The following is a 14,545-nucleotide window of genomic DNA, read 5'->3' as shown; positions in this document are numbered from 1 at the left end:
CTTTCCTTAATTTTGTGTCAGTACAGTGGTCAGGTATTCTGCCACTGTGTAGTCTCTGTTTAGGGCCAAATAGCATTCTAGTTTGCTCTGTTTTTTTGTGAATTCTTTCCAATGTGTCAAGTAATTAACTTTTTTTTCTCGTGATTTGGTTGGGTCTAATTGTGCTGCTGTCCTGGGGCTCTGTGGGGTGTGTTTGTGTTTGTGAACAGAGCCCCAGGACCAGCTTACTTAGGGGGCTCTTCTCCAGGTGTCATCTCTCTGTAAGTGATGACTTTGCTATGGAAGGTTTGGTAATCGTTGTCAGCTCATCAGCCAGATAAATGCCACTGGTTGTCCTGGGCTGAGGGATTCAAGACTTGACAACTGTTTTTACAGGACTATTTCAAGTGGATTGATGTGATGTTGGATCTGTTTGTCCTGTCTTGCATTACCTAGCCAGGTCTCAGATCAGTTTGCGCTGTCTTGTCATTACCTAGCCAGGTCTCAGATCTGTTTGTGCTGTCTCTGCTGAATCCTAGTCTCTTAGCTTGCTCTGGCAAGACAACCCAAACTGATCTAAGACCTTGGTCTCCTCCTGGCCTGCTCAATCAATCAGTCAGCACTGAGGTCAGTGAGGCACATAATCCGTCCAAAACACACATCATTTCCCCCCCACTTGGGCTTTCAATCTTTCCCCAGTGGTCTCTAACAGGGAGGTAGGCCCGGCGCTACAGATATTCAGATATTAAAACGACTTGGCATGGAAATAAATCAACCCAGCAGAAATACAGACCAACAAGTGAAAAAATGAAAGGAAATAAATATATAGGAGATGGAGAAATGAGCAATGATCCACAGTCTGTGAACTGAACAACAGATTTAATGTTCTCTGTCTAACTCAAAACAAACCGTCTGAACCAAAGTACGAGCAATAGCATGTTGATATTGTCTGTAAGGAGGTGAGAGTATATTGCCAGCGTGACAATCTGTTCAGGCTTTAGCCAACTTGTTGTCTGGGGAAGGCAGCGATAAAACACTGTTGAATACAGAAACAGTCGGGTAGCTAGACTAGACAGTATTTATGAGAGTTTTTAGGATCAATGTGGTTCTCATTGCTGTTTTATCCCTTTATGTGTTGCGAACCTGCCTCTGGCCATATGAGTGGCTGTGAGTATTTAGAGGAACGTAAAACCACATAATTACCTTCACACCTACCTTCACACCTACCTTCACACCTACCTTCACATCTACCTTCACACCTACCTTCACACCTACCTTCACACCTACTGAAAGGTGACAATGGGCCGCAAATAGTGTTCAATTTGTGTCTCACAGGTAACTCTCTGTGGACGGATTGATTGGTTGATTGATTGGTTTACTGGTTGATTGATAGATACTCACCAGGTACCTCTCTGTGGACACGCTGACCAGGATGAGGTCGTCTCCGATACGGACCTTCTCTCCCTCTGACCTCTGCTTGGACGCAGGGTGGATGGTCCACCAACATGCCTCTCCTGGAGAGACAGACGACAGGCCTTGGATGAGACTATCACAGTCTGTTGTGACAGACGACAGGCCTTGGATGAGACTGTGATAGTCTCTTGTGACAGACTATCACAGTCTCTTGTGACAGACTATCCCAGTCTCTTGTGACAGACTATCACAGTCTCTTGTGACAGATGACAGGCCTTGGATGAGACTATCACAGTCTCTTGTGACAGACGACAGGCCTTGGATGAGACTATCACAGTCTGTTTTGACAGACGACAGGCCTTGGATGAGACTGTCATAGTCTCTTGTGACAGACTATCACAGTCTCTTGTGACAGACTATCCCAGTCTCTTGTGACAGACGACAGGCCTTGGATGAGACTATCACAGTCTCTTGTGACAGACGACAGGCCTTGGATGAGACTGTCATAGTCTCTTGTGACAGACTATCACAGTCTCTTGTGACAGACTATCACAGTCTCTTGTGACAGATGACAGGCCTTGGATGAGACTATCACAGTCTCTTGTGACAGACGACAGGCCTTGGATGAGACTATCACAGTCTCTTGTGACAGACGACAGGCCTTGGATGAGACTATCACAGTCTCTTGTGACAGACGACAGGCCTTGGATGAGACTATCATAGTCTCTTGTGACAGACGACAGGCCTTGGATGAGACTATCACAGTCTGTTGTGACAGACTATCATAGTCTCTTGTGACAGACTATCATAGTCTCTTGTGACAGACTGTTAACATAGTTGCTAGCCAGTGCACTCACAATGTGGTTCTCGGGATCTAAGATTACAATAACATTATGGTAACTATGGTAACACATAATTTGTAACTTCATAAGGATATGAAAAATATAAAGATATAGAAGTCTCCCATTGAAATACAAATGCATACTTCTTCAAATATTTCACTGGCATGTACATTTCTTGCATTTCATTGGCGGTCCATAGCCCACTAATACATACAGTGTTGTTACTATATAATTATTTGCTGCAGGATTGTTGATCAGTACATTTTGAAGTCTTCGAATATCAAAGATCAACAGTTTCAAAGCCAGGCAACAGACAGACTCAAGGCAACCATTTTGTCTGCTCGTAACGTCCTCTCGTTGATATAGTGCCTCTATTATGGGGGCCACAGCACATTTAAATAGCAAGGTCAGCTATTAATATGGAAACCAGTCTGCACGTCCCGTAGAGTCACAGGTAGCCCTTGAAAATCACAGATCTTTACACCTGCACCCGTATACTCAGATTTGGACACTGATAAGGTCTTCCATTGGAACGCAGTGGCAGCGCGGTAACATGCTATACATGACGTCAGAACTCAGGGTCTCCGCTTCACAGCGTTGTACGGATTTTGACTGACAGTGTTCTGACCTTGAGCATCACGCGCGACAAGAAGTTGCCCCCAACCCTCCTGCTAACTGGGCAACTTTAGCACATTTGTTGTTGCCTGAGTTAGAGAAATGCTGTTCATTTCGAGGACTCAGTGTACAGCGCCTTCAGAAAGTATCCACACCCCTTGACTTTTTCCACATTTTGTTGTGTTACAGCCTGAATTTAGATGTTATTTTTGTCACTGGCCTACACGCAATACCAAAGTGGAATTATGTGTTTCGAAGTGTTTACAAATGAATGTTTACAATAAGTATTCAAACCCTTTGCAACGGCAAGCCTTAATAAGTTCAGGAGTAAAAATGTGCTTAACAAGATACAAAAAAATTGCATGAACTCACTGCGTGCAATAATAGTGTTTAACATAACTTTTTTAATGACTACCTCATCTCTGTACCCCACACATACAATTATCTGTAAGGTCCCTCAGTTGAGCAGTGAATTTCAAACACTGATTCAACCACAAAGACCTGGGAGGTTTTCCAATGGCTCTCAAAGAAGGGTTCCTATTGGTAGATGGGTTAAAAAAAAGCAGACATTGAATATCACTTTGAGCATGGTGAAGTTATTAATTATACTTTGGATGGTTTATCAATACACCCAGTCACTACAAAGATACAGGCGTAACTCAGTTGCCGGAAAGGAAGGAAACTGCTCAGGGATTTCCCCATGAGGCCAATGGTGACTTTAAAACAGCTTAATGGCTGTGATAGGAAAAAGCTGAGGATGGATCGAAAACATTGTAATTACTCCACAATACAATACTTCTTTGCAACAAGGCACTAAAGTAATACAGCAAAAAAGTTGACAAAGCAATTCATTTCTTTTCCTGAGTACAAAGTTATGTTTGGGGTAAATCTAACACATCACATCACTGAGTACCACTCTCCATATTTTCAACCATGGTGGTGGCTGCATCATGTTATGGGTATGTTTGTAATCTAATCTTTAAGGACTGGGGAGTTTTTCAGGATAAAAAAAGAAATGGAATGGGACTAAGCACAGGCAAATGCCACTGTTTGGATGTGTCAGGTAAACTGTTGTGTCCTCACCATTATTCTAATCATTTCCCCATAATCTCCAAACAGTTCCATTTTAATTTCTACCATGGTTATGCATTCCATATTACACACAGCCTTGCTCTAATGGTATAGAGCTTTCTGAACAGTCATTTTAGGTCGTCCTCCCTTGAGATTAAATAATTTATCTAAAGGAGAAGAGACAAAACTCTGTGTGTCCTTCCCAAATGGGCCAATTGTGCACCACCCTATGGGAATCCCAATCACAGCCGGTTGTGATTGGGCCTGGAATCGAACCAGGGTCTGTAGTGACACCTCTAGCATTGAAATGCAGCGCCTTAGAACGCTGTGCCACTCAGGAATTATTTATTCTTTAAGAAACATGTCAATTTAGCCCTATCCATGTAGGCCAATTTCCACGAGTGTAAAGGGTTAAGTATCACATCCGGTTTGATAAATGACTCCGCTTAATTTTGTAGTTCAAATGTCACCTAGCTACCAATACAATGCTGGCTCCACAGCAGCCACAGGATGTGTCCCAAATGGCAACCCATTCCCTTTATAGTGCACTACTTTTGACCAGGGCCCTTTTGACCAGGGCCCTTTTGACCAGGGCCCTTAGGCTCCATTTGGGAAGGACCCACAGAGTTTTTTCTCCTTCTCCTTTAAATAAATTATTTAATCTCAAGGGAGGACGACCTAAAATGACTATTCAGAAAGCTCTATACCATTAGAGAAAGGCTGTGTGTAATATAAATGGTACCTAACACCATTAGATGTAGATACAGGGAGCAAGGCTGTGTGTAATAAATCTTACCTATTGAATCTTCTTGTAATCCCACGTCAAATGACAGTTTGTCTGTCAACGACCTCGATGTCTTCAAGCAGGTCAGGTACTGTTGAGAAGCCACACAGTATGAAATTGCGAGAAGGTAGGAAAGAAAACAATGAAATGTATTTACATCTTTCATGATTCATTTCTATCATTTGCATTTACAGTATATATATATATACCTTTAAATTATTTCATCATATAAACTGTTAAATTATTTCAAATTGTGTGCAAATCTCAAGCCATTGGGCGTGCTATCTTTAGAGCTTCTGCATTCTAATGTTTAGGTAATACAGTCTGGTCTGGTGACCTTTTCATTCAACACCTATCCACTGATAATACAGCTCTGGTACTGCTAAAGCTTTCACAGATGTTGGTCCTCAGTCACTGGAGCTCCTCAGTCACTGGAGCTCATCGGTCACTGGAGCTCATCAGTCACTGGAGCTCATCGGTCACTGGAGCTCATCGGTCACTGGAGCTCATCGGTCACTGGAGCTCCTCAGTCACTGGAGCTCCTCAGTCACTGGAGCTCCTCAGTAAAATGTTTGTTGTTGTTAAAACGTATGTCCCACATGGCACTCTATTCCTAATTAAAGTACACAACTTTTTACAAGAGCCCTATGGGGCCTGGTCAAAAGTAGTGCACTATAAAGGGAGTAGGGTGCCGTGTGGGCCACTGTGAGTATGAGGGTCAGGGTGGCAGATGTTCCACATGCTCACCATTCCGCTGAAGGAGTGGCGTAGGAGGATGGCGTGACCATAGAGCAGGGTCCGGTGTCCACCTCCCTGGGCCGCCTAGGAAGGAGGAGAGAAGAGTGGAGGGTAGGGGAGGGGAGGAGAAGGCAGGGAGGGAGGGAAGCAGGGAGGGAGAGAGGAAACAACTCAGGAGGTTAAGAGTCTGGGTGTTGCATCTCAATAGTCTAACGTAGAATCCTCCCCTCGTCTCCTTTCCTTCATCTGCACTGATCTGACCGGAGTACGGGAAATAAAAATGACAAGAAGACTGAGAATTCACTTGAGCTTTTTCCGGTCTCTTAGAGCAGCTGATGGAAAGGACATGAGGGGACGACATCACTTTAGAATATTGTCTGGAGACAAAGGACATTATGCGTCCCAAATGGCACTCTATTCATTATATAGTGCACTACTACCCTATGGCGCCCTATGGAGCCCTATGAGAGCCCTATGGAGCTCTATGGAGCCCTATGGAGCCCTATGAGAGCCCTATGGAGCCCTATGAGAGCCCTATGGGGCACTATGAGAGCCCTATGGAGCCCTATGAGAGCCCTATGGAGCCCTCTGAGAGCCATATGGAGCCCTATGAGTGCCCTATGGAGCCATATGGAGCCCTATGGAGCCCCATGACAGCCCTATGGAGCCCTATGAGAGCCCTATGGAGCCCTATGAGAGCCCTATGGAGCCCCATGACAGCCCCATGGAGCTCTATGGAGCCATATGAGAGCCCTATGAGAGCCCTTTGGTGCCCTGTGGGAATCCTGTGGGAATCCTGTGGGAATCATGTGGGAGCCCTATGGGCCCTGGTCAAAAGTAGTGCACTATATAGGGCATAGGATGCCATCTGGGATACGGAGATGCTTGACTAGTACCCCCACGAGAGGACAGACAGACAAACAATCAAATGAACACAACAACAACAACAACACAACCAACATGAAACAGTCCCAAAAAGTCAGAGGTTATCCCACCCAGGTCATGCTGTACAACACGACTACCTGTGTTAGACCCACCGTTCAGTGGACAAACGAGAAACATTTGGTCGCAGTACCGTGGACGAAGACATGTTGTGAAGTGAAACCCGTAAAGAAAAGTATATCTTATGTAAAATGAAGATCTCAAAAGAGACAAAGTCCTCAAAGTCTCTTTTGATATCAATGAACTGAAGAAAACAGAAAGATTTAAAAACAAAAATGGTATTATTACTCACCCTCCTCAACAACCTCTAGAGGCATGAAGAAAAAACAAGATTACGTCACATTAGCATAATAACGCACAAACTCTCTACAGCGTTGCTATCTATATCCCCTATAAAGGAGTGAGAAATAATTTTCAATAAAGAAAGAGAGCTTATTAAAGGAAGATAACGGGTGCCGCTACACATTGCTGATGGAGGACGTCATTTTCTCGCTATTTAGATGCTATATAAATCCCATCAATCAACCATCTATATACACCACAAGTCTCAGAATCAATCAATCAATCATCTATATACACCACAAGTCTCAGAATCAATCAATCAACCATCTATAAACACCACAAGTCTCAGAATCAATCTGTGGTTGGTGATTTGGTGGTACAGTCTACAGTTCCACAGGGAGCAAGTGAATTCCCAAGTTGCTCCATGAAGCCCCCAAACCCCTCAGCCCCCCAGAGTTCAAACCCCCAGTCCTCTACGCCCCCAAGCCTACCAGCTGGTGAACTAGATCCCACTGACACTGCAGCTGGGTGGTTGTATAATAACTCTGGACGAAAAAGGAAACAGAGGATTGATCAAAATAAAAAAAAAGGGGGAAGAAGGGAAGAGTATCCTGCTTCATCCCAGCTGTTGTTGAGAGGAGATACGGAGAGAGCGAGAGTAGGGAAGAGAGAGAGAGGGTAGAGAGGGAGAGAGAGTAGAGAGAGAGAGAGAGAGAGAGAGAGAGAGAGAGAGAGAAAGAGAGAGAGAGAGTAGGGAAGAGTATCCTGCTTCATCCCAGCTGTTGTTGAGAGGAGATACGGAGAGAGAGAGAGTAGGGAAGAGAGAGAGAGAGAGGGTAGAGAAAGAAAGAGAGAGAGAGAGTAGGGAAGAGAGAGAGAGAGAGGGGTAGAGAGAGAGAGAGAGAGGGTAGAGAGAGAAAGAGAGAGAGAGAGTAGGGAAGAGAGAGAGAGAGAGGGTAGAGAGGGAGAGAGGGTAGAGAGAGAGAGAGAGAGAGAGAGAGAGAGAGAGAGAAAGAGAGAGAGAGAGTAGGGAAGAGAGAGAGAGAGAGAGGGTAGAGAAAGAAAGAGAGAGAGAGAGTAGGGAAGAGAGAGAGAGAGAGAGAGGGGTAGAGAGAGAGAGAGAGAGAGGGTAGAGAGAGAAAGAGAGAGAGAGAGTAGGGAAGAGAGAGAGAGAGAGGGGTAGAGAGAGAGAGAGAGAGAGAGGGGTAGAGGGGTAGAGCTGGGAAAGGGGCGGAGCGGCCCGTATTTCAGCAGCCTGTCATGCCGACACATCAGCACTGTGAACTGTGGCCTTTGTGTTGGCGGCGCGACAACGGGCAACGCCCCCCCCCCCCACTCTAATACCGCTCTATCTGAGCATCTGCAGGGAGTGTTCAAATTATCAGAGTAATGGCTGGGGACATTGTATTCCGTTTGCTTGCTGCCCATTTGATCAAACCGATTTTATGTTTATAGGAGGGAAGAAAAAATTAAACACACGAAAAAAAAGGGAAAAGCAAGATAGAGAAAATGGACAAGGAGAAAAGAGAAAGTGTTCCACCAAGAGCAAGGTGTACACTATAGAATATATCCCAGTGAATCGATCCCACTGTAGAATATATCCCAGTGAATAGATCCCACTGTAGAATAGATCCCAGTGAATAGATCCCACTGTAGAATAGATCCCAGTGATTAGATCCTAGTGTTGGTTTCCAAATTCCAAATAGCTTTGTTCTACACCTTTGTATGTTAATTCCAGAATCATTGTGTGAAGCTTCCGGAATCATTGTGTGAAGCTTCCGGAATCACTGTGTGAAGCTTCTGGAATCACTGTGTGAAGCTTCTGGAATCATTGTGTGAAGCTTCTGGAATCACTGTGTGAAGCTTCTGAAATCATTGTGTGACGCTTCTGGAATCATTGTGTGAAGTTTCTGGAATCATTGTGTGAAGTTTCTGGAATCATTGTGTGAAGTTTCTGGAATCATTGTGTGAAGTTTCTGGAATCATTGTGTGAAGTTTCTGGAATCATTGTGTGAAGCTTCTGGAATCATTGTGTGAAGCTTCTGGAATCAATGCCGATTCAACAACATTTCCTCTTTTATTTCTGAGACTGAAATGAGACTGTTAGAAACAACACAGAGAGGAAAGGAAACCACACATTCAAAAAAACACCACAGTGAGGGATCATCGTTCCAACACATCGGTTTCCTGTTAATTCCCTAAAGTCTTCAAATGATGCTTCATCAAAAAAAGTTATCACAAATTATATATTTGACATAATATATAATCTCGGAAACCCATAACTATAATATTGTGTAACTGGGTCAGCTACACAGCTGTTAATGTTACGTACATCTGTCCATGAGAGATAATAACATACCCTGTGTAGTAAATATTTTAAGGTTTAGATTTAAGGGTTTTTCCCCCCTATCGTTAAGCACTAAATGGGTTAGCTAAAATACTAGCTGTTTAGAGAAAGTGCTAACTAGTTAGCTATTTCCCTTGAAAATGCGTTCACACAGACACATAGTTTGTCCCTGAGGGGCACCAAGCCAAGCATTCCAGTCCCGTGAATCGTGTGCACAAGGTGAAGGAAGGCACCAATGGGATGTCTATTTCAAGATTGTCATAAATCATTGATGTTCAGGGGCATAGTTTACCATCTCTGTGTTTGTCTGTGACAGGTTCATCACGTTCATTGATGTTCAGGGGCATAGTTTAACATCTCTGTGTTTGTCTGTGACAGGTTCATAATGTTCATTGATGTTCAGGGGCATAGTTTAACATCTCTGTGTTTGTCTGTGACAGGTTCATAATGTTCATTGATGTTCAGGGGCATAGTTTAACATCTCTGTGTTTGTCTGTGACAGGTTCATCACGTTCATTGATGTTCAGGGGCATAGTTTAACATCTCTGTGTTTGTCTGTGACAGGTTCATAACGTTCATTGTTCTATGAGTCCGTGGGGTTTTCAGTCAAATGCATATTTACCTAATAATATTAGTTTTTAAAATGTAATTCTCTGGCTATATACAATATTCTCAATTCTCAATTATATTCTCAGCATACTTCTGAATCTTCCTTATGTGTCTGATGAACCTACAAATCTACTGAAAAACATAGTCATAAATGACTTTAGTATAGTATGATGACAATCCCAAAATAGGCAACACTTTGAAGGGAAAGTGGCCAAAGTGAGATCTTTCTTTATTTAATAGTTAGGGGTCAGTAGAGGTGAGCCTTCATGCCAACGAAAGAAAGTAACAAATGAACATACCCACTGTTCATGGTCCGCTTTCTAGCAGCGTTCAACACAGATACAGACGAAATAACAATATTACATGGAGTTATGGAAGTCAACTATATAAAATTATACCTAAAAGAGCATGAGTCTCCATTAAAATGTGTCATAAAATGGGTGAATTAACCAAAAAAATAATAAGGTCATGTGTGTTTTTTAGTCCAGGGCCAGGTTGAAATACTCATCTCTGATACTGAAGTGCCTGGCGTTCTGTGGTTATCACCACAACAAAACAGAAATTCACTTCACCGCAGTAATGGATGCAAACTTGACACTGATCGGATCGTCTTGCACCCCAGAAGCAGTGAAGCAAGGGCAGCTAAGCTAAGCTAACTACAAGCAAATCAATTCTAATGTGTTCAGTTGTCGATCCAATAGCGCTCATAACTTAGCTGACATCTCTTCATAAAGGTGCACACCATGAAGTGTTTGATTGCAGTAGGGGACACTATTATCATAAGTATTTAAGTATCTATCTCCCTATTCATGATTACTTATCACTGCTCATCACTAAGAATGGCAGTGGTACTATAGCTGAAGGAGGGAGGGAGGGAGGGAGGCAGAGAGGGAAGGAGGAAGGAAGGAAGGAAGGAAGGAAGGAAGGAAGGAAGGAAGGAAGGAAGGAAGGAAGGAAGGAAGGAAGGAAGGGTACATTCTATTTGTAAATCAAGTGGGCAGAACAGAGAAAGGAAAGAGGGGAGAAGACTGTCTGGGTGTACTTAAAGCAAGGCAATAGCAGGCTATTTCTCTGTGGCTGGGTCTGTGTCTGACATGGAGTGGGCACTGTCACACAGCTAGAGAGGACACTACCGTAGAAGCAATATCTTCAAGACTTATCTTGTGGTCAAACAAGGAGAAAATATACATTTTATTATTATCCCCTTATCTCTTATTCAATACATTATTTCTTTGATAAATCTTATTGATATTTTATTTAATATATTATTTATTTAATTAAACTTATTGGCATATATTCTTTAACCAGAATCCTGATGAGTCATGAATTGTCAATGTATTATTGTCCATACCTTACAACAACATGATTTGTTTGCCATTATGAGACACAGTGGTATAAAACACTGTAAAATACTCTACAAAATTCAACTACGTACAAAGCTTTCAAATACTCTAAGAACTGTGAAAGTGTATCACCTATGTCTTTGACCATGGTCTGAGGTGTACCGATGATACCATGATAATGTATACAGGTAATGCAGGTATATGAGTAGGTTATAAAGTGATTATGTATACAGGTAATGCAGGTATATGAGTAGGTTATAAAGTGATTATGTATACAGGTAATGCAGGTATAATGTGTAGGTTATAAAGTGATTATGTATACAGGTAATGCAGGTATAATGTGTAGGTTATAAAGTGATTATGTACAGGTAATGCAGGTATAATGAGTAGGTTATAAAGTGATTATGTACAGGTAATGCAGGTATAATGAGTAGGTTATAAAGTGATTATGTATACAGGTAATGCAGCGATACTCACCCCCTCATTGTTAGGCACTGTATGAGCCAACATCTCCTGCAGGGCCCGGACAGACAGGGACTGCTCCAGGATGAAACAGCAGATACAAAGGTCAGGAGGAACATACTGCAGGATGGACAGAGGGAGGGAGGGGGGAGGGAGGGGGGGGGGGGAGAGGGCAGGAGGGAGTGAGGGAGGGAGGGAGGGAGGGAGGGAGGGAGGGAGGGAGGGAGGGAGGGGGGAGAGGGCAGGCGGGAGTGAGGGGGGAGGAAGGGAGGGAGGGAGGGAGGGAGGGAGGGAGGGAGGGAGGGAGGGAGGGAGGGAGGGAGGGAGGGAGGGAGGGAGGGAGGGAGGGAGGGAGGGAGGGAGGGAGGGAGGGAGGGAGGGAGGGAGGGAGGGAGGGAGGGAGGGAGAGAGAGAGAGGTTGTGGGGAGAGATTAGCCTGATTGTCTCTGCATTTAACAACACTACATCATTGCAGGACATATACCAAGTATACTAAATACCATCAATGCAGAGAGAAATGTAAGTAGCAGTAAACACACAATTAGACATGAGAACTGATGACTTGCAGTAGGTCTCAATTACAAGAGTCTTAAAATGAAGGATGAAATTTGATCATGATATAAATACATCTCCATGAATGTACTGACACACTGCTTTTTCCACTGGTAACCACCCTCAATGTTGGACAAACAAAGTTCTACAACAGCAGATGCTTGGAAGGGGAGAACAACACAATATAATGAATCTGATTGAAGTAATGAGTTTTATAACTGCGTTTATAAATAATTGAACAGCTTCAGAAGTCTTTCTGTTTCTTCTGCTTGTCTGTGTTTATGTTGAATGATTTGCCTGAGAGAAGAGAATAGATGAGACAAGAGGAGAGGAGAGGAGAGAAAACAGGAGAGAAGAGAAGGGAGAAGAGGAGAGTAGAGGAGAAGAGAAGAGATGAGACAAGAGGAGAGGAGAGGAGAGGAGAGGAGAGGAGAGGAGAGGAGAGGGAGAGAAAACAGGAGAGAAGAGAAGGGAAGAGAGGAGAGGAGAGGCGGAGGCAGAGGAGAGGAGAGGAGAGGAGAGGAGAGGAGAGGGGAGGGGAGGGGAGGCGGAGAAAGAGGAGAGGAGAGGGGGAGAGAAGGGAGAGGAGAGGAGGACAGGGAAAGGAGAGAGTCTAATTTGGAGCATCTGTAAAGGTGAGAGCTCTGAGCGTGTCTAGCTCTAGCTAGGTCCTAATTAAATACATGAATGAGTTCCTCAGCCATCCTCGACATCCCTTATTGTCCACTGATCCTCCTCTCTCGTTATTACCCTGTCCACCTCCTGTTGATTTTATTTAACCTTTATGTGGTTGCTGTGGAATCACACAGGTGTTGCCACACATTGTTGGTGGATGAGGTGAATTGCCCCTTACAGTGTAATCTCTAGTGCATTGAACATCTTGAAAACCCCTTTTTCAATTCAACCTGTTATCATACATGTTAATTTAGCCAGATAAGTCATTGAGATGAGATCCTACTCTCTTGAATGATTTAACAGAAAGACAAACCAATCAAAGCCTTTAACAAGGGTATCTATGTAACTGTCCTCCAGTGCATGTACGTGTCCCACTTCCCATTGGTATTTCCCAGGCATACACCCACCTTCACAACACTTCAGTTAGTGTCCGTGTGTGTGTATGTTGTGTGTGTTGTGTTGTGTGTGTTGTGTTGTGTGTGTTGTGTTGTGTGTGTTGTGTTGTGTGTGTTGTGTTGTGTGTGTGTATGTTGTGTGTGTTGTGTTGTGTGTGTGTTGTGTTGTGTGTGTGTATATGTGTATGTTGTGTGTGTTGTGTTGTGTGTGTGTGTGTTGTGTGTGTGTATGTGTATGTTCTGTGTGTTGTGTTGTGTGTGTGTCTGTTGTGTGTGTGTGTGTTTGTGTATGTTGTGTTTGTGTGTGTGTATGTTGTGTGTGTGTGTGTGTTGTGTGTGTGTGTTGTGTTTGTTGTGTGTGTGTGGTGTGTGTGTGTTGTGTTTGTTTTGTGTATGTTGTGTGTGTGTGTGTGTTGTGTGTGTGTGTGTTGTGTTTGTTGTGTGTGTGTGGTGTGTGTGTGTTGTGTTTGTTTTGTGTATGTTGTGTGTGTTGTGTATATGTTTTATGTGTGTGTGTGTGCGTGTGCGTGTGTGTGTGTGTGTGTGTGTGTGTGTGTGTGTGTGTGTGTGTGTGCTCTGTACTCTGCTCTCCTCTGGCATGTGTTTTGTACCCCAGGAACGGCCCCTTCCATTAAACGGTTTAAAGGGGAAATCTGCTATTCAAACAACAATGTGGTCAACCTGCCACTGTTTTGGTAAAGAGCTGCGGGACGGGGCTGAGGAAATGTAACCACTCTCAAATTCATAGACGGAGATATGGATACAAAGAATGACCATCCATGGGACCACAATTATAGTTTTAAACATGTTTTGAGGCTATACTGTGTTTTAGAGGTGGAGGAGAGGGGAAGAGAGGGGGAGGAGGGGGAGAGGAGAGGGGAAGAGAGGGGGAGGAGAGGGGAAGAGAGGGGGAGTAAAGAAAAAGAAGAGGGGAAGAGAGGAGAGGGAGAGGAAAGGAGAAGGGGAGGGAAGGAGAGTGAGAGGAGAGAAACGGAGATGGGAGGGGAGGGAGAGGAGAGGAGAGGGGAGTGAGAGAAGAGGAGAGGAGAGAGCGAGGAGAGGAGTTTGAGAGGAGAGAAGAGGAGAGGAGTTTGAGAGGAGAGAAGAGGAGAGGAGAGGAAAGGAGAAGGGGAGGAGAGGAGAGTGAGGAGAGAAAAGGAGATGGGAGAAGAGGGAGAGGAGAGGAGAGGGGAGGGAGATAAGAGGAGAGAGCGAGAAGAGGAGAGGAGAGAAAAGGAGACGGTGAGGAGAGGAGATGGAGAGGAGGGAAGAGAAGAGTGGGAGGAGAGTAGTAGGGGAGGAGAGAAGAGGGGGAGGAGAGGCAAAGACTGAATTTCTCCTAATGTCATGTGACCTTATCCAACAGTACCTGGAACACACTATACTGAATTTCTCCTAACGTCATGTGACCTTATCCAACGGTAGCTGGAATACTTTAAACTGGATTTCTCCTCTATTTTATTTCATGAATAATTCAAATTAAAGTACCAATTATC

General features: G+C 43.9%; 1 protein-coding gene across 2 annotated transcripts in view; it reads right to left on the bottom strand.

The window, feature by feature from the left end:
• Nucleotides 1–14,545, bottom strand: part of LOC139407391 (ryanodine receptor 3-like) — a 270,933-nt gene that overhangs the window by 202,685 nt on the left and 53,703 nt on the right. For both annotated transcript variants that reach the window (XM_071151137.1, XM_071151138.1), the window contains exons 3-7: nt 11,443–11,547; nt 9,922–9,942; nt 5,452–5,526; nt 4,717–4,795; nt 1,381–1,493 (exon numbers count right to left, since the gene is read on the bottom strand). In XM_071151137.1, the coding sequence (XP_071007238.1) occupies nt 1,381–1,493; nt 4,717–4,795; nt 5,452–5,526; nt 9,922–9,942; nt 11,443–11,547 (393 nt within the window). The remainder of the gene's footprint in view (nt 1–1,380; nt 1,494–4,716; nt 4,796–5,451; nt 5,527–9,921; nt 9,943–11,442; nt 11,548–14,545) is intronic.

This window comes from Oncorhynchus clarkii, chromosome 4 (assembly GCF_045791955.1).
Source record: "Oncorhynchus clarkii lewisi isolate Uvic-CL-2024 chromosome 4, UVic_Ocla_1.0, whole genome shotgun sequence".
Classification (NCBI taxonomy): Eukaryota; Metazoa; Chordata; class Actinopteri; order Salmoniformes; family Salmonidae; genus Oncorhynchus; species Oncorhynchus clarkii.
The sequence above is the reverse complement of the archived record's forward strand: the minus strand, read 5'-3'. Positions and strand labels throughout refer to the sequence as shown.